Source organism: Eubalaena glacialis, chromosome 10 (genome assembly GCF_028564815.1).
Source record: "Eubalaena glacialis isolate mEubGla1 chromosome 10, mEubGla1.1.hap2.+ XY, whole genome shotgun sequence".
In the NCBI taxonomy this organism is placed as follows: Eukaryota; Metazoa; Chordata; class Mammalia; order Artiodactyla; family Balaenidae; genus Eubalaena; species Eubalaena glacialis.
This window is the reverse complement of record NC_083725.1, coordinates 112,783,759-112,806,321: the sequence shown is the minus strand read 5'-3', so window position 1 is coordinate 112,806,321 and position 22,563 is coordinate 112,783,759. Positions and strand designations below refer to the sequence as shown.

Sequence of the window (22,563 nt, the reverse complement as noted above, 5' to 3'; positions counted from 1 at the left end):
CATCTTGGGCAGATCCTCTTCCCGTCTCCCTGCCAAGTGTCACGGAAGCCTGGAGCTCAGAGTCAGAGCATCAAGGCTGCCTGGTGCGTGCAGGGCAAAGGCAGGATTGATTGTTGATGTCTGCCAGCATCACAGCAAGGCCTGTGGTAGCTCTGGTTTTCCCCGCCCTGGTCAAGGGACAGTAGTCAGAGGTGGAAGAAGGTGGAGTGGCCCGGTCCTCTGAGGACCCAGGGTAGGCCTTGGGAGGTGCCTTGTGGGGCCTGATCCCCTCCCCACAAGTAGGGATGTGGGCCCAGGCCAGTTGGTGTCCTTCCTTGTGGGGGTGGGGCGTAGCAGCTTCTGGGTCAGTATTTACTGGGGTTGGTGATCCCTCAAGGGGACTTCTCTGTTGGCCTGAGACCTTGGGGCCACTCAGCTGGTAGGTCGAGCCCCCCCCCAACCCTATCACTCTCTCCAGCCAGTAGCCTTTTCCCTCTTGCTCTCCCGCCTCCAAGATTCTCCCTCTCTTCCCAGCCCTCCCCCCTACTCCACTTGTGATTTGAATCCCTTCTGTCTCCCCAGCCCCCTCCGATGTTCACTGGTTAGGTCTCCTGTCACAGACGTTCATTCATTCACTCAACAAACACTGGGCAACTCATATGCCAGACACTGTTCCTGGTGCTGGGGGTACCTCGCTTGAGCTGAGACTCTCACAGGGAGACTGGCAATAAAAACAATGCACGGGTGACATCCACGGTGTCAGATGGAGGAAGTAAAGCAAGGAAGGCGATGGAGGATGTCAGGGAAGGGTGTATCCTGCCACATTATATGGGGTCACCTATGTCCTCTCCTGCATACCAGTCTCTTTCTGTCCTGGGTCAATCCTGGGTCAGCCAGGGGACAAAGGAGGATGAAGGTCTGGGCCCTGGAGCTGCCCGTTCCTGCCCTGAGCTTCTGTGCTCTTGGTCCAGCCACACCCAGCGCCAAGGAGACACCGGGCAACATTTCAGGCAACCTGGCAGAGAATCCCCACGCCAGATGTGCTCTGCCTGCCCCTGCAATAGCATTCCCTGTTGTCATGCCCAGGTGAGGCAAGGGGAGCAAACAGTAGCTGAGATGCCTGGCGGGTGCCTGTGACCCTTACACTCTGGCATCAGTATCTCCCAACAATACCTAATAGCTGAGCACTTACTGTGTCCCGGGGCTAGTTCCAGGCCCTTTAAGTGAACGAATTCACTTAATCCTCAGGACAACCCTATGAGGTACTGTTTTCCTCATTTTGCAGATGAATCGACTGAGGCACCATGAGGTCATACAGGAAATGGTGGCCCCAGAATAGGAATAAATGAGCCCAGCTCCAGAGCCCACGGTATTAGCCAGCTTCCTAGATGCTTTATACTCACCACCTGCCACGTCCCGGATGCTGCATTAGGTCCTTCCCTGTTTTTCAGGGATGTAGAAACAGGCTCAGGCAGTGGCGGAGCAGGATTTTAATCTAGGTTTGTTTCTTACCTTTACCCCGTGAGGGGTGCCCTCACCCCAGCTCTGCAGGCTTCTGGGGGTGGGTATGGGGGGAGATCAGGGCTTTGGCTTTTGGAGTTGGGGGGGGAAGGTTAGCTCACATCAGCCACACAGGAGTTGTTCCTCTTAAGTGAATTTTCTAGATAACCCACTCGGGTCTCTCTAAGTAGTGCCGCACAGGTGGCCACCTCTTAAAAGCCAGCACCAACCACAGTCACTGAGCCTGAGCCCAGCCCCACCCTGGCCTCACACATTGCGCTGCTGTGTCACCTTTTACCATCTGCCAAGCCTGTACTGATTTGGTCCTGCCAGGGTTGTGTACCTGGGCAAGTCACTCCTCTCTGGGCTTCAGTTTTCTCATCTTTGAGTTGGGAATATCAGACTAAATGACCTTTGCAGCCCCACTCTTTCTCTTTTTTTTTCCATTTATTTTATTGTGGTGAAAACCCACAAAGTTTACCATCTTAGCAATTTTTCATCGTATAGTTCAGTAATGTTAAGTATATTTGCATTGTTGTGAAACAGATCTCCAGCACTATTTTATCTTGCAAATCTGAAACTGTGTACCCATTAAACAAATCCCCTCCCCATCCCTGGCCACCACCATTCTATAACTACTTTAGAGATTTTATGTAAGTGAAATCATGCAGTATTTGTCTTTTGATGACTGGCTTATTTTACTTAGCATAATGTCCTCAAGGTTCATCTGTGTTGTAGCCTGAGACAGGATTTCCTTCCTTTTTAACGCTGAATAATATTCCATTGTATTCATAGACCACATTTTGTTTATCCACCCTCTGTTGATGGACATTTGGGTTGCTTCTACCTCTTGGCTATTGTGAATAATGCTGCTATGAACATGGAAGTACAGATATCTGTTTGAGACACTGCTTTCAATTCTTTTGGAAATTTAGAGGTGGGATTGCTAGATGATATAGTAGTTCTTTTTTTTTTTTTTAATTATTATTTATTTATTTATTTGTGGCTGCATTGGGTCTTCGTTGCTGTACGCGGGCTTTTCTCCAGTTGCGGCGAGCGGCGGCTACTCTTCGTTGAGGTGTGCGGGCTTCTCATTGCGGTGGCTTCTCTTGTGGAGCACGGGCTCTAGGCGCGCGGGCTTCAGTAGTTGTGGCACGCGGGCTCAGTAGTTGTGGCTCACGGGCTCTAGAGCACAGGCTTAGTAGTTGTGGCGCACAGGCTTAGTTGCTCCATGGCATGTGGGATCTTCCCTGACCAGGGCTCGAACCCGTGTCCCCTGCATTGGCAGGCGGATTCTTAACCACTGCACCAGCAGGGAAGCCCCCATATAGTAGTTCTATTTTTACTTTTCTGAGGAAACTTCATACTGTCTTCCATAGCAGATGCACCATTTTACAATGCCACCAATAGTGTACAAGGGTTCCAATATCTCCATATCCTTGCCAACACTTGTTTCACTGGTGTTTTTTGATAATAGCCATCCTAATGGCTGTGTGATATCTTGTTTTTTTTTAATTGAAGTATAGTTGAATTCCAATGTTGTGTTAATTACTGCTGTACAGCAAAGTGACTCATTTATACATATATACACATTCTTGTTCATATTCTTTTCCATATGGTTTATCACAGGATATTGAATATATTCAATAGTTCTCTGTGCTATACAGTAGGACCTTATCCTACTGTTGTTTATGCAGTCTATATATACCAGTTTGCATCTACTAATCCCAGACTTTTCCACTCCTACCCTCTCCCAGCCCTCGGCAACCACCAATCTATTCTCTATGTCCCTGATTTTGTTTCTGTTTTGTAGGTAGGTTCATTTGTGTCATATTTTAGATTCCACATATAAGTGATATCATATGGTATTTGTCTTTGTCTTTCTTACTTCACTTAGCATGATAATTGCTAGTTGCATCCATGTTGCTGCAAATGGCAGTATTTCGTTCTTTTTTATGGCTGAGTAGTATTCCATTGTATATATGTACCACATCTTCTTTATCCATTCATCTGCCAATGGACATTGAGGTTGTTTCCATGTCTTGGCTATTGTGAATAGTGCTGCTATGAACATAGGGGTGCATGTATCTTTTTTTCTTTTGTATAAAACACAGTCCCTACCATTTATTTATTTATTTATTTTTATAAATTTACTTATTTTATTTAATTTATTTTTGGCTGCTTTGCGTCTTTGTTGCTGCGTGTGGGCTTTCTCTAGTTGCAGTGAGCAGGGGCTACTCTTCGTTGTGGTCCACGGGCTTCTTATTGCAGTGGCTTCCCTTGTTGTGGAGCATGGGCTCTAGGCGCATGGGCCTCAGTAGTTGCGGCATGTGGGCTCAGTAGTTGTGGCTCACGGGCTCTAGAGCACAGGCTCAGTAGTTGTGGTGCACAGGCTTAATTGCTCCATGGCATGTGGGATCCTCCCAGACCAGGGCTCAAACCCGTGTCCCCTGCATTGACAGGCGGATTCTTAACCACTGTGCCACCAGGGAAGCCCCCTTCATTGTAGTTTTGATTTGCATTTCTCTGAGATTAGTGATGTTGAGCATCTTTTCATATGCCCATTGGCCATTTGTACACAGCCTCTTTTTTTTTACTACGGGGTATTCTAAGGAGCTCTACTGTACCATCATAGTGATGCCTCCAGGGAGAGTCTTTCATGGCTGCTAGGGCTCTTGAATAATGAAAAATAACTCTTCACTGAGGAGTTGTGTCTAGGGCCTAATAACCAAGCTCGAAAAGTGGTGAGCTTTAACTCAAAGCCAAATCGCAAAGCTCTGACTTGGGTCCACTTTGCGTGTCTGCTGGAGAACAAATGCCTGGGCTTTGTGACTGCTCTTTCTGGTAGGCCCAGAGTTTTTCAGAAATTTGCCCGACTGGGCCACCGTCACCCCTACGCGGCCTACACAAACATCATTTGGCCCCAGGACAGTGGCTGGTGGCACCGTAGGGGTGTGGAGACTTCAGTGTGTCCAAGAGGCTGTGTAGCAGCTCGTGGAGAAGCCCAGCAGGGCCTGGGACAGGGGCTCTCTTCAAACCTCATGTGCCCCCCCAAAAAAATGCTCCAGCTGGCCAGACCCTCCCTTGCCTTTTGGATACTTCCCCCTCCCCCTGCCTAAACCCAAAGCCCTGACAGTGGCCCCTTGGCAGCTCAGGAATGTCAAGTAGTCCCTCTCTCTTTCCAAGTAGCCTGAGGGGCCTTGCTGCCCTGATGGGGGTTTGGAGACAATGGAATCCCTAGTTTCCCCAGGGCCCCTGACTCCAGGAACGTTGCCAGCCCCACTGGTTTGAAGCCCAGAGAGGCTATGGAAGTCCCTAAGGCCTGCAGAGAAATGTGGGAAGCTGCTGGTTGGGCTCTGGAGAGGAGACATAGTTCGGGCTTTTAGCCACTCAACTCCAGGTGGCAGGAGGGTTCAGCCGTGTCTCTCCCCCTGTTGGGATGAAGTAGCTGGAGGCAATGGCCTGGCCCTGAGCCCTGTCCTTGCTTTACCTCCAAGGGGATCCTATGAGGGCCTTCATCTGCCTCATCTCTCTGGGGGCAGCTGGGGCAAGTGAAGGTTCTAACCCACTCAATTCCCCACTACCTCACATGAGCTGACACCAGGCTGGGGCCCAGGGAACGGGTCAGGTGTCAGCAACTGACCACTGATGGCTGCTGAAGACAGGGTGAGGGCCACGCCTCCTCCATCCTTGTGCCCATGTGTGAACGTGGTGGGGGCAGGGGCATCTGCCGTCACCTCCAGCCTTAGCTGCCAACCACATTCCTCTATCCCCACACATGCTCAGGGAGGGGGTTCAAGGATGCCTCAGTGGAGAGGGCTCAGGCCGCCCACAGCTGTGCTGGCGACAAGGCCTTACTGGTTGTCCTGGCAACCAAATGCAGGTGCTCCTGGTACCAAGGAGAACCCACACGACCCCTCAAGCCCTTCTTTGGATCCTGCCCAACCTGTCCCACAAATATTAGTGACAATGATTTCCTACAAAGTGTTAAACGAAAATAAAATTTTAGCACATCAGAGAACTCTACTTAGGGTTCTCAAACTGTGTTCCCCAAACCAGGACATCCGCCTCACCACATCAGCATCACCTGGGAACTTGTTAAAACACAATCCTCTGCCCCCAAAGCAGACCTGCTGAGCCCAGCGGTCAGTGTCTTGACGGGCCCTCTGGTGATTCTGACGTGCACTCAAGTTTGACACTTCCTGCCCTGTAGCATAACCTTAGCCTGATTTCATTCGGTGTTAGGTGTGAATTCTTAACTTTTAGGAACACGTACCTTTGTCTCAAAAAAATTACAAAGTGTAGGGGAGCAACCTACACTCTCAGAAGGAATTTAAGTAAAAAACAGGCAAGGGTACTGTACCGAGCAAGCCAGCCAGTAGAGCAAAGACATCCGGTGAATGACAGCACCCCACTCCCCACTCTGCTCCCCTTCTGTCCCAATGGCCATCCCGAGGCATCACCGACCCTGCAGCTCCAAAGGCAGGAAGACCACCGACTTCCATAGATGGTCCGGGGCGGGGGCGGGGGCGGGGGCGGGGGCGGGGGGGAGGGCGGTCAGGCCAGTAACCTCAGCCCCGATGGAGGGGCCTCGCTGAGCCGATTCTGGGGACCCACGGTTTGAGAGCTGTTTACGGTCACCCCTAGGTAGTGTCCCCACCTCTGAACGCTCAGGGTTTAACGTTCTAGGAGGCGCAGCGGGAAGCCCATTCTTCGCAGACTCTTGTTCGGGGCCCCACTGGGCGCGGACCGGACCCCCGAGGGCGCGGCGGACGCCGGCCGTGGGCTTTCCGTCCCTCCGGCCCCGCCCGGCGGGGCGCAAACCGGGCTGCGGACGACGCCCCCCGCAGGCCAGGGTGTGGTGGCCGCGGAGCCTCGCGGGCGGGGCGCGCCAGCCTCGACACGGCCCTCCCCGCCGGCCCCGCCAGAGCGCGGCGCAGCCAATGGGGGCCAAGGCGCTGCGCCGGGATTGGGGCGGGCACGGGGCGGCGGCGGGGGCCGGGGTGCGGGGAGGGGCGAGGCGAGCGCTGTCAGCGCGATTATAAGGGAGTGAAAAGTTGCCCGCAGACAGCCCGGCGCACGCTCGTACGGCGGCCGCAGCGGCAGGGCGGGGCCGCGGAGCAGCGGGCGGCGGCGGAGGAGGTCTTTGAACGCGGCCTCGCTCCTCAAGGGGTCTCGCTCGGCGAGGTCCCGGCTTCGCGAGGACTTTTGCACGCAGCCATGGGCGGCGTCGGGGAGCCCGGAGGGGGACCTGCGCAGCTGGGGGCGCCGCTGCCCACCTTCCGCTGGGAGCAGATCCGCCCGCACAACCTGCCAGGCGACAAGTGGCTGGTCATCGAGCGTCGCGTCTACGACATCAGCCGCTGGGCACAGCGGCACCCGGGGGGCAGCCGCCTCATCGGCCACCACGGCGCCGAGGACGCCACGGTAAGGCCGCCCACCGCTGGCGGGGTAGAGCCCAGCGCTCGCTGGGGCCTGCTCGTGGGCACCGTGCCCTGCTCCACCGGCGGGGCCTTAGCATCCTTCCTACTCTCGCTGACCTTTGACCTCCCGGCCCGGGACCCGGAGTTGGGATGTACTAGCCGGGGCCTGATGTGGAGTAAGGAAACCACATCAGCATGGAGGACCCATACCCCCGGCAGTGGAGCAGGGCTGGGCTGGAGCAGGTCTGTGCGGGAGGAAGGGGCTCTCAGAGGTGGGTGTGTCATGGCAGAAAGCACTGGCCCTTGGTGAGGGGGCTCCCTGATGCTCTGACGTTCCTCCTCTCAGTGCTGGCTCTCCCAGACCAGGCTCCTCATGCTGAGCGCTTGCTGGAAGCCAGAGGTAGGGCGGGTTCCCCAGGGGCTGGCAAGGATGTGCCATCAGAGACTGGAGGCTGGGCAGCAAAACTTGAGCGAGGCCTAGAGGTCTGTGGCTTTCCCAAGAGCTGCTGCTGTAAATGGCTCTGAGGAGCCGTGACTCACCTCTCCTGGGCTAACAGCTGCATGTGGGAGAATTTTGCTAGTCAGGCTGGGTGGGCCTCTTTGGGAAGCACATTCACCCCAGGAACAGGCTGGCCCCTGTGGACCCCAGCTTCCCCTATCCAGCCATGTTCAGACATGTTTTGGTCAAGGAGGAATGTGGCCTGTCCAGTGGGACCATCTGGCAGAGCAGCATCAGGATGAGACTCCTCACCAGACCCTTTTCCCACAGTCCCCCATCTGGACAATAGGACTTGGGGCCATGACACTCTGTCCTTGACCATCCAAAATTCTAGGCTGGTCATGCTGGGTGCCAGGAAGGTCTTCAAGATTCCAGGGGATGAATCCCTAACTGGCGGAACTTTAGATAACAAAAGCGATTGTGTCCCGTCGCAGGAGGGTCAGTGCCCCTGTTGCCAGAACCATCTGCTGTCTGCCCACTGCCTTCTCCCATGGCTTGCGCAACCTTCCCGGGACTCTTTTAGGGGGAAAAGTGTCTCTTCCTCACTTCCCCAGGAAGCTGAGAGGTTAGGGTCAGAAACCTCCTGAAACTCTAGAAGCTGACCGAGAAAGCCTTGTGGGTGGTGCTGAGCAGCCCGGCGGTGGCCACGGAGTTGGAGCTGACTGTGGGTCAGGGAGTGTGTGGCCGTGTTAGGCCTGTACATGTGCGAACGAGGCATGTGTTTGTGTGCGTGGTTATACATGTGTGCGTTGCTGCCAGGGCGTGGGGGGCATGAGGTGCCACAGCCCCTCCCCCGTCAGCCTGGCTGAGCCCTGGCCACCCCTTCAGGATGCTGGGGGTGGCTACTCTGGCCTGTTTTCAACCTCTGACCTGTCGGACCGGATGGAGGCTGGCAAGGGGTAGACGATGGAGAATATTTACGAATCGTTTTTTCCTGCTTGGTGCCCAGGTCTGTGCTGGGGGCCCTCCCGTATGGGAACCCCATTTAGCTCTAGACCCTTAGACCCCACTTGACAGTTTTCTCACTGATTCATCACCAGTAAGGTCTGTTTTCCCATTTCCATTAAAACACTCTGTCCGTTCCCTGGGGCCAGGTCCCGGCTCTGCCATTGGAGGCTCTGAGGGACCTGGAGCCAGGCATGTCACTCCTCTGAACCTCAGTTTCCTCATCTGTAAAGTGGGGACAGCTGGGCCAGACAGTGAGCCGGCTGAGGGCGGGACTGTGCCTTCTCAACCCCCTGGCCCCAGAGCTGCCGTGTAGTTGTTCCTGGTCAGTGTATGTTGCCAGCTGATAAGTGTGAGTGTGCCGTGCAGACTGTAGAGTGCAGTGGACAGCCATGGCATAGCCACCTCTTTGCTGGGTGACCTTGTCTGGTTCATTCACGGCTGTAACAGGACATGATGTCAGGCCATCTCTTAACTTCCCCGAGGCCCCAAACACTGGGCTGGAGTTGCCAGAAATGCCTGGTCTGTTCAGGCCAAAGGGGCTGTGAGGAGGCTGGGGTTGGGGGACCCCAGTCTTTGTCTGTGGTGGGCCCACAGGGCAGAGCAGGGATCAGATCACCCCAGTGCCCTGTGTGGTCCAGCCCAGACCCCAGGCACGCCATCCCCGGCCCTGGAACACAGGTGGGGGTGGGGCAGCCATCTTGCCGGGCTCTGTTCCCGCAGCCACCTTTTAGCAGCCCCTGCTGCCCATCAGCTGTTCTCCTGTTCACGCCACAAAAGCCTTCCTGCCAGGAAATGCCCAGAGTTCCTGTGCCGTGAAGTCAGTCTGTGGCCATCCTGGGATACAAAGCCGGGTACCCTGGGGAGAGTGCTCTGGGCCTTGGGCCAGGTTTGTCTAAGAGTCATAGGCGGCCTGAGACTAGTGGAGCCAGCCATGGAGGGATGAGGCCCAGCCGCTGCTGGTCATGAGTTTACCAGGGCTGGGCGCCGAGCACCTACTATGTGCCAGGCTCCGAATTCAGTGCTTGATTTATAGATACTCCCTCTTTGAATCCTCACAATACCTCTGTGGGACAGGTACTGTTACTGCTATTTCCATTTTACAGATGAGAAAACAGACTCAGAGAGGCAAAGTGACTTGAAATTAAGTGATGGGTCTGGGATTTGAATCCACAGCCCATGCTCATAACCACCTGCTCCACTGCCACTTAGCTGTTTATTTCATTCATTCATTCATTCTTCAATTATCAAATCATTAAATCCAACAGCAGATATGCAACGAGCATATCCTACGTGCCAAACACTGTTCTAACCTCTGAAGATACAGCGGTGAACAAAAAATGTGCTAGGAGGGCCTTCCCTAGCAGTCCAGTGGTTAGGACTCCACTCTTCCGCTGCAGGGAGCCCGGGTTCGATCCCTGGTTGGGGAACTAAGAATCCACATGCTGCGCAAAAAAAAAAAAAACAAAACACAAATCTGCTAAGAGGATGTTCCTTGGCAGAGGGACCAGCTAGGGCAAAGGCTCAGAGGTGGGACTGTACTCCGTGCATTTAAGGAACAGCAAGGCTATCAGCTATCAGCGTGGCTGGAGCACAGCAGTGAGGAGAAGGGCAGGCAGTGTGGTCCAGAGGTAGCAGGGGAAGCAGGACTTTTGTTTTATTCTAAGGGGAGCGTGAAGGGCAGAGCAGGGAAGCCAGGGGAATCTGATATACATTCAAACAGATCCCTAATGAGGAGGGGGAAGGCAGAGCCTCCTAGGAGAAGGGGGAGACATTAAGAGAAGAGATGGTGGGGACCTTCCCTCCCCAGGGGAGGCCACTTGGAAGAGGTGGCCATTCATCTGGGCCCTGGCGTGCAGGTATGTCCAGGGCAGGGGGCAGGTGATGCTGTGGGCTCAGGCACACCAACAGGAACCATTAGGATTTAGCTCAGTGTGGTCTTGAGAAAACAAACTTCAGAGGTAATCCTAGCATTAGCCCATTTTGCAGATGAGGAGACTGAGGTTGAATATGGGTGATTTGAAGGGACCTTCTTGGAACCCTCAAAGGGCAGGGTCTTTGTCCTTGGGCTTGGAGAGTGGGGTTTGTATCTGGGAGTTGGGGAGGGGCAGGTCTGGGCAGATCTGAGGCTCTGGAGCGAGGGCAGGGCCGGAGAGAGGGGCTGGCCAGGAACTCAGACGACCTGGCTCCAGAGCCCGTACTCTGCTTCCGCTTACCACGCCAGCTGCCTTGAAAGCTGCCTAAGGGCCACTCCCCGTGAAGTGTGACCTCTCTGGGCTCTGTGGGTGTTTTCTGCAATGTCCCCACCCACCCAGGCCCCTGGTGGGGCGAGAAGGGGATGGCAGTGCCCTGGGGGAGGCGTCGGATCATATGGTGCTGGGCAGGAACTTGGGGAGCAAGGGTGGGGATGCTAGTATACTAAGCACCCTGGCAGTCCCTCTGCATTTCCTCCCAAGGATGCCCAAGCGGCAGCCATAGGTTTCTCAGGAAACAGCAGCGGGAAAGAGCCAGAGCTCAGTGGTGGAGAGAGGACCCGTGGCCAGAGGGCCTGGCCACTTCAGGCCACTGCTGGGTCAGTGACACCTGTGAGGCCAAGGGTGCTGGATGGAGGAACCCCCACCACCACCACCACACCTGTCACCAGGGACACCAGGGGTGCTGGGGAGACAGGGGCAACTTCCTGAGGACATCCGTCCTTGAGCTGGGCTCTGCTGCTCCAGCGGGAGTTGATGCTCATGTTCAGGGCTGTGTGCCCTTTGGCTTCAGTTTCCTCATCTATAAAATGGGGATACTGATAGTGCCTCCCCATTGGCCTCCTGTGAGGAGACCCAGGGAGAGAATGGGAAGGAGCGTCTGACGTGGGCATGAGATCCTGCTTTATCTTCCCACCCAGGAGAGGGAGGGAGGGAGGGAGGGAGGAAGAAATTCCTGGGTGTGTCCACCCCCCCATCCTCACAACCCACTGCTGCCTCCTGAGCCGAGGTTAAGAGGAGCAGACCCAGACCACCTGAGCCCCCAGCAGCCCTGCTTCCTTCCCTGCTCTACCCCCTTCCTGATCTGGAACATTCCAGATTCTTTGGAGAAGTGACCAGAAATGCTCCCCGCCCCTACCTTATCTCTGGGGTGGAAGGAGGCTGCCAGCCCCTCCTGTTTCCTAGCCTCAGGCTGGCCAGGACATGACCAGCAGGGCGCACCTCCACCCTCCTGCCTCAGGCCTGCGGGCCTGAATCTCACTGGACGCCAGGCCCCTTCTAAGTGCTCTGCCTGCACTGATTCAGTCCTCCCAGCAGAGCAGCTCCACAAGATGGGTATTTGTGGTTCCTGATTTACTGACAAAATATAGGATGGAGAGGGGGTGCGACCTTGTCTGTGGCTCCAGGGCTCGGCTCATAAGTGGCGGCTCAGATTCCATCCCTTGCAGGCTGGCTCCTGAGTCTCCCCACTCCCACCCTTAACCAGCTGCTACCTGGAGTTCAAGGTGGGGCTGGGGGCAGGGCAGGAGCCACTCTGAGGCTTCCAGGGACTGAAGTAAGGCTGGGTGGGAGCTCTGTCCTGGGAGAGCAGGGACATCACAGAAGATAGACCTGGATTTGAATCCCAGCTCTGCCACTACAAACTCTGACCTGGGCAGGCCAGAGCCTCTGTTCCCTCACGGGCAAAATGGTTCAGACCCCTGGCTTGTGAGCTCCTTGTCCACTTACTCACCCCTGCCATCCTGCCCCTGCTCTGTGCAGGGCTCTGAGGCCACCGCTGTGAACAAGGGCCTGTCCCTGCCAACCGCAGCTTATGTTTAGAGACATCGTTTTAATTCTAAAAGTTTCACCCAACTCTGTTCCAAGAACTAGTGAGAGGCCTCAATTGCCACCCCCGTGGGGGAGGGTCGCAGAGTTTGCACCTATGCCCCTGGGAGGACGTTTCCAGGCGCATCGGGGTGGGGCCTCCTGCAGTACACTGAAACTTGGTCAGTGCAGCCCCAGAAACACCAGGACCACCATCCTGACCCCCACAGCCCGGTCTCCGAGCAGCCAGATCCTTGGCTACTCGGGATGGTGACCAGCCTCATGATGAGGGCCCCTTCCCCCCACCTAGGAGACCCACTGCCTCCCCTCTGACCAGGAGTGGCCACCCTGGGGCTACTGCCGAGTGGCCACAAGCACAGTTTTACAGTCAGACCAAGTTCTGGTCCAGCCTCCATCAAATGGAGCTGTGTGACCTTGGGTAAGTGGCTCAACCTCTCTGAGTCTTCTGCCCAGCTCCTGAATCCTTAAGCAGAGGCCAAAGAGGACTGAGTCATATGGCCCCAGCCAATGTTCCAGAAAAAGCTGTTTGCTGAGGTTTTGGTCTGCGGCCAGGGACCCACCTTGTCGGTACTCAGACCACAAGAAGCGTAGGCTCAGCAGTGCCCACCCAGCCCCAGGAACCCGAGCTGCTTTCCGAGGACCTGCCACAGCCCCGCGCATTCCCACCCACCAGCTGAAGGCTTGTCCACGAACTCTGGGATGTCCCTGCCTGGACCTGAGGGGCCTCACACCTTCCCTCCTCAGTGCAAAGGACATGCCTGGCTGGGGGTCCCTCGGGCAAGCCTGGCTCTGTCCTCCCTCAGGGCATTTCCAGGCCTGGCTTGGGTGAATCAGGACCAAGGGAAAGGAGTCGGGGAGGGAGAGCTGCTCCCACAGCTCCTCAGCATGGCCCCGGAGCATCTGGGGTCTGCCGGGCGCTGGGGTGGCCCCAGAACAGACACAGAGGTCGTGAGAGAGCGGGGCTGGGAGGGAGGAAAGCCCGGGGCCGTAGCCACAGTACACACAGCTGCTCTGTGAGTTTGCGTGTGTGCCAGGCTGGGTCTGTCTGTCTAGGCATTCTTGTGGCCTTGCCTGTGCGCGGATTCCCAAGCGTGTCTGGGAGCCTGCGTGGGTCTGTGGTGGTGTCTGCGCGTGTGGAGGCGCATCCTTAAGGCACTGTACTTCCGTGACACGTGTGCACCTCTGGTGTCACACTCATTGTGAGCATGCCGTGTGCCTCTGTGCGCATGTGGGCTCTGTGTGCCACCAGGGGGGTGTCAAAGAAAACGAGAGGTAATCAGAGCCAACGCTCGTTCAGCCTTATTTATTTATTTATTTATGGCTGTGTTGGGTCTTCGTTTCTGTGCGAGGGCTTTCTCTAGTTGCGGCGAGCGGGGGCCACTCTTCATCGCGGTGCGCGGGCCTCTCACTATCGCGGCCTCTCTTGTTGCGGAGCACAGGCTCCAGACGCACAAGCTCAGTAATTGTGGCTCACGGGCCCAGCCGCTCCGCGGCATGTGGGATCCTCCCAGACCAGGGCTCGAACCCGTGTCCCCTGCATTGGCAGGCAGACTCCCAACCACTGCGCCACCAGGGAAGCCCTCGTTCAGCCTTAAAAAGGAAGGAAATTCTGACATGCCACACATGGAGGAACCTTGAAGACATTATGCTAAGTGACAAGTCAGTCACAAAAGGACAGATACTGTATGATTCCTCTTCTACGAGTCAATTCTTTTTTTTTTTTGGCCGCACCTCGAAGCTGGTGGGATCTTAGTTCCCTGACCAGGGGTGGAACCCGTGCCCGCTGCAGTGGAAGCGCAGAGTCTTAACCACTGGACCGCCAGGAAAGTTTCTGCGAGTCAATTCATAGAGACAGAAAGCAGTACGGTGGTTTCCAGAGGCTGGGGGAGGTGGAAATGATGAGCTAGGGTTTCATGGGGACAGAGTTTCAATTGGGGAAGATGAAAAAGTTTTGGAGATGGATGGCGGTGATGGTTGCCCAACAGTGTGAGTACAGTTAATGCCACTGAACTGTACACTTCAAAATGGTGACGATGGTGAATTTTATGTGTGTTTGACTATAATTAAAAAGAAAAAAACCTTAACGCTCTATAGTCCAGAGCCCGAAAGGCCCTGGAGGCGCGCCCCTTTGATTTGCCCCTTGGATTTGCCTAGTTCCAGGCAGGAGAACAGACCTGCTCAAGGTCACAGTGAGCGGGGTCAACGACGCACAAGAGCAGTCTTCCTCTTAGCTCCCCTGCCCGTGCCGCTCCCCTGCCCGTGCCGCTCCCCCCGCTCCCCAGTAGGCCAGCGCCCTGGCAGCTTCCTGTGGGGCCAGCCTCCCCTCCCCCACCCCTCCCAGGGGTGCTGCCCCTCCATCAAGGCTCTTCCCTGGTGAGGGTGAGGTCTGTACCTATACAACCCCTTCCCCTATTATGAGCTCCAGGGAGGGGCCCCAAGTCAGCCTTCCCAAGGGCCTAGGTTATCCCAGAAGCTACATCCTCTGAGCCCCCAGGTCCTCAGATTGCCCTGGGCCAGTAAGAGAGCAGGAAAGGGGGACCCCTTGGGTGAATCCTGCAGGGGTGGCCTTTAGGTGGGGGCTGGAGGGGCCTGAGGTGTTTCTGTCCCCGGGGATGGGACGGTGTGGGATGTCCTGGAGTGAGTACAGGGGCCCTGCTGTTTTAGCACCCACCAGACGCTGCTAGGCTCATTAGCAGCCAGCAGTCACCTTCCCCGGCCTAAGGGGACCCGCCACTACTCCAGGCACTGCTTCCACAGTTCAGGCTGCTGGCCGGCGGGGGGGTTGGCTCCCTCAGAGAGAGCCTCTGAAAGTGCAAAGATAAAAACTGGTTGCAGAGCTGTGAACAATGAGCCAGTGACGCCAGGGCTAGATCAGGAAGACTGAATGAGTCCCAGGCGTGAAGCTCAAGTTTACTCACACTTCAGAACTGCCCACTGCTAGAGGTGGGGGTCACTTCCTGACCGGTCCCTTTCCACAGCCCTTTATCTTTCCTGGGGTCGCTCTCTTCCTCCAACCCCTTCTCCTGCTTTGCACCCCGCCCCCATTACAGAGAATCACAGGAATGTTAGATTGTTTATTTAACTTACTGTTTACAAAACTTATATTTTCCACTCCTGCTTTTAAAATCAAATGAGTTTAACTGTTCGAGCATCTTCGGGCTGTGTGGTCCTCGACTGATTTTTTTCTCCCGGTGGCCCAGTGGTCGTCAGTTACAAGTTTCCTCACCCACATTTTACCCACTGCTTGTGTTTGTGAAAGCTGATTAATCTGATATTTGTGACCCAGTAGAAAAGCATATGATTTCAAGAAAGCTTTCCAGTGATCTTTTTGGAAAAGTCAAACCCTTTCAGGAAAGGAATCAGAGTCTTCCAGGGAGAACTTTCTGTAAATCCTGATTTTTTTAAAATAATTAATTAATTAATTAATTTTTGGCTGCGTTGGGTCTTCGTTGCTGCGCCCAGGCTTTCTCTAGCTGCGGCGACTGGGGGCTACTCTTCATTGCGGTGCGCGGGCTTCTCATTGCGGTGGCTTCTCTTGTTGCGGAGCACAGGCTCTAGGCGTGCGGGCTTCAGTAGTTGTGGCTCGTGGGCTCTAGAGCGCAGGCTCAGTAGTTGTGGCACACGGGCTTAGTTGCTCCATGGCATGTGGGATCTTCCCGGACCAGGGCTCGAACCTGTGTCCCCTGCATTGGCAGGCGGATTCTTCACCACTGTGCCACCAGGGAAGTCCCAATCCAGACTTTTTAAAATTTTATTTATTTATCTATTTATTGTGGCTGCGCCGGGTCTTAGTTGCGGCACACGGGCTCTTAGTTGTGGCACGCAGGCTCTTAGTTGCACCATGCATGTGGGATCTAGTTCCTCCAACCAGGGATCGATCCCGGGCCCCCTGCATTGGGAGCACGGAGTCTTACCCACTGGAGCACCAGGGAAGTCCCCTGTAAATCCAGATTTTAAAATACCCAGCCAAATTTGGGGAAGGGCCCCATGGTGGCGTGAAACAGCTGGAGCCTGGCAGGCGAGGGATGTCCGTTGGGGCACCCAAGGCCTGGGGAGGACCAGGGAGGGCTCACAGGCAAGGCTGACCCGTGTGGTCCTATTTCTGTGACTGCTGAAAAACCAGCTGACTGCCTGCCTGCCTGCCTGTCTGTGTCTGTCTGCTCTGCCCTTCCATAGACAGCCCTTCCACTTTGTCTCTGCCTGCTGCCTCTGGGTGCTACTCCAGCGGTCTGTCTGTCCACCTGACTGTCTATTCTCCTTCAGGATGCCTTCCACGCCTTCCACCAGGACCTCAATTTTGTGCGCAAGTTCCTGCAGCCCCTGCTGATTGGAGAGCTGGCCCCGGAGGAGCCCAGCCAGGATGGGCCCCAGAATGTGAGCAGGGCCCTGGTGGAGGCTAAGCCCCTAGTGGGGGGCTGGAGGGGATGGAAGGCATTGCCAGTAGCAGCTTCATTCGAATTATCCCAAGGGGCCCTGGGGCCAAGGCTGGGTCTGCCATCCCTTCCTGGGCAGACAGTTGTAGGCAGAGCTGTAGGGACACCTGCGCCAGCGTTTGCTGGGGGACCCCAGGCAAGCCCCTTCCCTGCTCTGGGCCCTGCATCCCCATCTATGATGAGAATTTTGATGAGCTACACTCTCGCGGTTTTCCCTGCTTCTCAGGTACCCCACACCCTTTGTGGGTGGCGGAGGAGCCTTTGCCGCCAGCCAGCAGCCCAGCTCACACCCCAGGCTGGGCACTCTCGTCCCTCCATCCCCTTCGGCCACAGACCCACTGGGTCTGACACTGGGAGGAGTGGCTGTAGGGGGGGCTTCCGGGGACGCCTGGGGCCTCCCTCGCTTCCTCGACTGACCAGCCGCTCCGCTGTGGCAGGCCCAGCTGATCGAGGACTTCCGAGCCCTGCGCCAGGCGGTCGAGGACATGAAGCTGTTTGAGGCCAAGCCCACCTTCTTCGCTTTCCTGCTGGGCCACATCCTGGCCATGGAGGTGCTCGCCTGGCTCATCATCTACCTCCTCGGCCCCGGCTGGGTGCCCAGCACCCTCGCCGCCCTCATCCTGGCCGTCTCCCAGGTGACCCCAGCACTATCTTGCAGCCACCTAAACTGACCAGCAGACACAGGGCCTGGCACACATGGACACTCGGGACATATTTGCTGAATGAATGAATGAATGAATGACCAGTCCCATAAGTGTGTATCTGGGGGTCAAGCTGCAGTTTAAATACGCGAAGGAAGCTCTTTACTTAATAAGCCCAGAGAGAGCCCACGGCTGGGAGCTGGACGGCTGCCGCCTACACCTCCATGACAGACCCGCAGCCCCTGGACCTCCCGAGGAAACTGGCCTACTAGGGTCTAGAGTGGAGTGCCAGCTTTGGGGGTGCCCTGCGAGCTGGGAGGGCTGGCCGGGGCCCGGGGCTGGGCCCCAGGCGGCTCCCTGCCTCGGCTCCTGACCCTGCGTCTCCCCAGGCCCAGAGCTGGTGTCTGCAGCACGACCTGGGCCACACCTCCATCTTCAGGAAGTCCCGGTGGAACCACGTGGCCCAGCAGTTTGTGATGGGGCAGCTGAAGGTGAGGCTGGGGGCGGGTGGTGGGCAGCCAGGGGCTTAGTGGGGGGGGCCGCACTGGGTCTGCGAAAGTGTGCCGTTGCCATGGAGAGGGGGGCGCAGCCTGGCCCCACTCCTGAGAGCCCCCTCCCCTGCAGGGCTTCTCTGCCCACTGGTGGAACTTCCGCCACTTCCAGCACCACGCCAAGCCCAACATCTTCCACAAGGACCCGGATGTGACCGTGGCACCCGTCTTCCTTCTGGGGGAGTCGTCCGTCGAGGTGCATGGGGGACACGCTCGGGCTGGGCCTGCAGCAGAGGGGAACTGGTAGTCCCTGAACCCCCCGCTGTGGCCCAGCCCCTGACCCAGCCCCCGACTGTAGCTCCAGGCTGAGCCCCTGCTCTGGGGGTACCCCTTCCCCGTTTCCCAGTTGGCTAGAATCCAGAGTTGCCTTGGCCCCTGGGCCCCAGCCGGCCCCCTGACCCTGCCTGGGACAAGGAGGGCTTGGAGAGCCGCCCTCCCCAACGGCTGCCTCTCCCCACAGTACGGCAAGAAGAAGCGCAGATACTTACCCTACAACCACCAGCACCTGTACTTCTTCCTGAGTGAGTGTCCGCTTGTCCCCCTGGGGGTGGGGGCCATGCCGGGGCCTGCACGGTCCACCTGACGGCCTCCAGCCCCCTCAGCACGGCACCTCCAGGTCTCTCCCGGCCTCTCTCTGGTCGCCTTAGCCTGCAGCCCATGCCGACCTCCATCGCCAGGCCTTTGCCCCAGCCCTCCCCTCTGCCTGGGGTACCTTCCGGCAGAAGGAAGCAACCACAGCCTTGCCTGGAGCTTTCAGAGTTCCTTCCTACCCTCACCTCAGGGCGATCCAGAGCTCTAGGGCAATCGTTGGGGCAACAAGGTGAGGATTGAAGGGCGCGGATGTATAAGGCTGGTGCCCACCTGCTGCAGAGGCACAGGAGGTGGCGCGGCGAGGACCAGCCTGGAGAGGCTCAGACACGGAGGGAATGAGTGAGGACCAGGCCCTGTGGGTGATGCGGGCTCATCCCAGCAGGATGGGACCAGCACCGAGTGCCGCTGGCGTTCCTGGAGGAACAGAGCCCCTCCCCCATCCCTGTGCCCGGCCTGCTCAGTGACCCCGCCCCACCCCTGAGCCCTCTCACGCCCCTCCTTGCAGTCGGCCCGCCGCTGCTCACCCTGGTGAACTTCGAGGTGGAAAACCTGGCGTACATGCTGGTGTGCATGCAGTGGACGGTGAGTGGGGGCCCTCCCCGGGTACCCTGGGCGTACAGCTGTGGTTGCAGGAGGTGGGGCGTCAGGGGGCAGCCCCTCTCAACCAACGCAAACAGGTGTGCTTGTGATGGTGCGGTATGTGTGTGCACCCGCGCAAGGGGAGTGAGTGTGTGCCTGTGTGTGGTTGCAGGGGGAGAGTGGGCGTATGCACAGGGCGTTCTGTAGGTCTCGCACAGTGGGGGGGTGTCCTCCCTGGGGCTAGGGATCCACTGGGCCCACTCTGCCAGGCATTTGTCTCCCGGGCAAGGCTTCCCTCAGCCCACGCCCCTGCACAGCACCTTCACCTGCATGGTCAGCCCCCTGAGGCTGGCAGGGCAAGGACCCTATCCACTTACTTGGCTGAGACACCCAGGCTCAGAGAGGGGCGGTGACGTGCCCGTCCGAGGCACATCAAGCCAAAGGTGGATGACCCAGCTCCCCTTCCCGGCTGCCTCGAGGCCTCTGCCCTCCTCCTCCCTCCTCTACAGGACTTGCTCTGGGCCGCCAGCTTCTACGCCCGCTTCCTCTTGTCCTACATTCCCTTCTACGGTGTTCCTGGGGCGCTGTTCCTCTTTGTGGCTGTCAGGTATGGCCAGGTTTGGCATGGCGGGGTATGGGGAGCTCACACACAGGCGGCAGGGGCCCCTGACCACAGCCCTCCATGTCCCCATCTGCAGAATGGGGACTGTACTGTCTCCCTGGGTTGTTGAGTGGCAAGATCCTGGGGGTGGCAGGCCTCAGGGAAGCGGCCTGGCTCACACGCGGCCCCGGGGGTGTCCCCCGTCTTGAGTAGGGCAACTCTGGGTTCAGCCTGGCAATGGCCCCTGCCCCACTCAGCTGCCTTAAACGCTAGCGGGGAGGGGTTGCCGCAATGCCATAGTACAGATGGGGAAGCTGAAGCCCAGGTCTGAGCGGTCAGCTGGACGTGGGGTAGTGCCTGAGCCTCCCCTCACAGGGTCCTGGAGAGCCACTGGTTCGTGTGGATCACGCAGATGAACCACATCCCCAAGGAGATCGGCCACGAGAAGCACCGGGACTGGGCCAGCTCTCAGGTGGGCAGCAGAGGCAGGGTCCGTCCTGGGGGTGGGGGTGGGGGTGGGGGTGGGGGTGGGGTCCCAGCGGAGAGGCATGGGGGCGCTGATGGGGCTGCCACGGGGTCGGGCTCCGTGCCAGCCCCCTCACTTGTGCCCCGCCCGCTCCTGGCAGCTGGCAGCCACCTGCAACGTGGAGCCCTCTCTCTTCCTTGACTGGTTCAGCGGACACCTCAACTTCCAGATTGAGCACCAGTGAGCGCAGGCCCCGGGGGCCCACGGGGGTGGGAGTGAGGCCTGAGCCTCTTTGTCCAGTCTTCCCCCAGGGAGGCCGAGACGTGAGCCCTGGACTTCCCGGAGGGCCCGGGAGAGGTGGTGAGCGGGGCCCGGGGGGTGATGGGTGGACGGGGGGTGCCAGCACACGCTCTCCCCGCCCCCAGCCTCTTCCCCACGATGCCGAGGCACAACTACCGCAGGGTGGCCCCGCTGGTCAAGGCCCTGTGCGCCAAGCACGGCCTCAGCTACGAGGTGAAGCCCTTCCTCACCGCCCTGGTGGACATCATCGGGTAAGGGTTCTCTGCTCACTGTGGCTCCCTGGGGGCCCCTGCCCACCCTCGGCCTGGTCAGCCCCGTCCTGAGCACCCACCTGGCTCTCTGAGCTCACGTGGGCTCCTCTGTAGAAGCTGGCATCCAAGGCCTTTCCGATCAGCCTTTCTGCCCTCAGCCTGTGGCCTCCCTTCCCAGTGTCAGCCCACGTAGCCAGGGTTTAGGGAGCACCTACCATAGGCCCAGGCCCTGTCCTTGGTGCTACAAATACATCAGTGAGCGAAACAGGCTGACATCCCTGCCTTCCAGGAGCTGACATCCGAGCGGGGGAAACAGAAAACAAGCAGTTAAAATAAGTAAATTACAGAAAATGTGAGAAGGGGAGAAGTGCTTCGGCAAAAAACAAAACAAAACCACAAAACCTGAGGGTGGGGGCAGGAGAGGGACTGGGTGGTGCCAGGCAGGGTTGCAGTTCTTAGTGGGGTGGCAGGGTGGTATTAAGAAGGCAACGTGTGAGCAAGGCAGGGAGGAGGGGAGAGGGCTGGCCATGGAGACATCTAGGGGAAGAATATTTGGGGCAAGGGAATAGCCGTGTAAAGGCCCTGAGGCAGGAGTGTGCTAGGCGTGTGGGAGAGTTGCTGAGTGGAGGAACGGCACGATTTTGGAAAGATGCTCTGACTGTGGGAATGTACTGATGGGGCAGAAAGAGCAGAGTGGGGGTTCCTGCAGCTGTCCAGGGATGACCTGGCTTGGCCCTGATGGTAGCCTTGGCAGTGGGGAACAGAGGCCGGATTCTTAGCCAGAGCTCTTCCACTTCTGTGCCTTAGCACATGCTGTTCCCTTTACTTGGATGCTCTTCCTTCTATACTGGTGTTGGAACACCTACTTCTCCTTTTTTTTTTTTTAAATTAATTAATTTTTGGCTGTGTTGGGTCTTTGTTGCTGCGCGTGGGCTTCCTCTGGTTGCGGTGAGCAGGGGCTACTCTTCTTCGCAGTGCGCGGGCTTCTCATTGTGGTGGCTTCTATTGTTGCGATCATGGGCTCTAGGTGCGCGGTCTTCAGTAGTCCTGGCTTGCGGGCTCTAGAGCGCAGGCTCAGTAGTTATGGCGCACTGGCTTCGTTGCTCATGGCATGTGGGATCTTCCTGGACCAGGGCTCAAACCCGTGTCCCCTGCATTGGCAGGCAGATTCTTAACCACTGCGCCACCAGGGAAGTCCCGCCTACTTCTCCTTCATGGCCCTTCCCAGCCCAATCCTTGGGGCCCCTGCCACTTGGCATGGCCCCTTTAGGACACCTGGCACAGGGTTTCCTAGCAAGTTCTTGATGTTTCTGGTTCCTCTGCCTGATGTCAGGCTCCTGGTGGGCAGATTCCAAGCTTTACAAATCTCTGGGTCGCGGGGCTCAGCAGGAGGAAGCAACAGAGAGAGCTGGGTGAAGGAGAGACAGGCCCACCCTGGTTCCTGCCTGGACTTGGCCTTGGCTGCCCCCCCTCCCGACTCAAGGTCTAGGTCCCGCTCCAGTTAATGAGAGTGTAGCCTCCTCTCCCAGTCCTCCCCTCCAGCCCCACCCAGCTGCCTGCCCCAGGGGACAGGGGCTCACCAGGGAACGGGGACATCTCTACTCACACTCATCATCGTGGGGGGAGGGGGTTAATATTTGCACTTGAGTCCCTTCCCTCTTCCTGCCCCCTGCCTCCCAGGTCCCTGAAGAAGTCTGGCAACATGTGGCTGGAAGCCTACCTCCACCAGTGAAGGCAGCGGCACCCAGGGCCCCAGCGCCACCCAGCCACCCAGATGGGCTCCCCCACCTGCCCCCACCTTGCCCTGCCTCAGCCTGAGGACCCTGCCCGCCGTCCTGGGCCCCCTCCCTGCCTGCTCCACAACCCTCAGGCCACGGCTCTAGACCCCATGAGACCAGGGCTGGGGGCATGGTATATAAAGCCACACGGTGAGCATGGCATGTTTTCCTAGCGCAAAAATTTAGGGAAAAAGGTTATTTTTATATAAAAACAAACCCAGATATA

General features: G+C 57.4%; 1 protein-coding gene across 1 annotated transcript; it reads left to right on the top strand.

The window, feature by feature from the left end:
* The first annotated feature begins 6,492 nt into the window (after nucleotides 1–6,492).
* FADS3 (fatty acid desaturase 3) lies at nucleotides 6,493–22,563 on the top strand. The gene is made up of 12 exons (XM_061203463.1): nucleotides 6,493–6,906; nucleotides 16,410–16,520; nucleotides 17,017–17,214; nucleotides 17,610–17,711; nucleotides 17,845–17,967; nucleotides 18,232–18,292; nucleotides 18,868–18,944; nucleotides 19,451–19,548; nucleotides 19,918–20,014; nucleotides 20,169–20,248; nucleotides 20,434–20,559; nucleotides 22,240–22,563. Exons 1-12 carry the CDS (start codon nucleotides 6,700–6,702, stop codon nucleotides 22,289–22,291), a joined length of 1,332 nt encoding a protein of 443 aa, XP_061059446.1. The 5' UTR covers nucleotides 6,493–6,699; the 3' UTR covers nucleotides 22,292–22,563.

Bases quoted from the DNA above. Each gene is read 5' to 3' on its own strand.
- FADS3 (XM_061203463.1), top strand. From the start codon at position 6,700: ATGGGCGGCGTCGGGGAGCCCGGAGGGGGACCTGCGCAGCTGGGGGCG. The intron at 17,968-18,231 runs GTGCATGGGGGA...CTCTCCCCACAG, and splicing joins TGGGGGAGTCGTCCGTCGAG to TACGGCAAGAAGAAGCGCAG. The intron at 20,249-20,433 runs GTGAGCGCAGGC...CCCCGCCCCCAG, and splicing joins AACTTCCAGATTGAGCACCA to CCTCTTCCCCACGATGCCGA.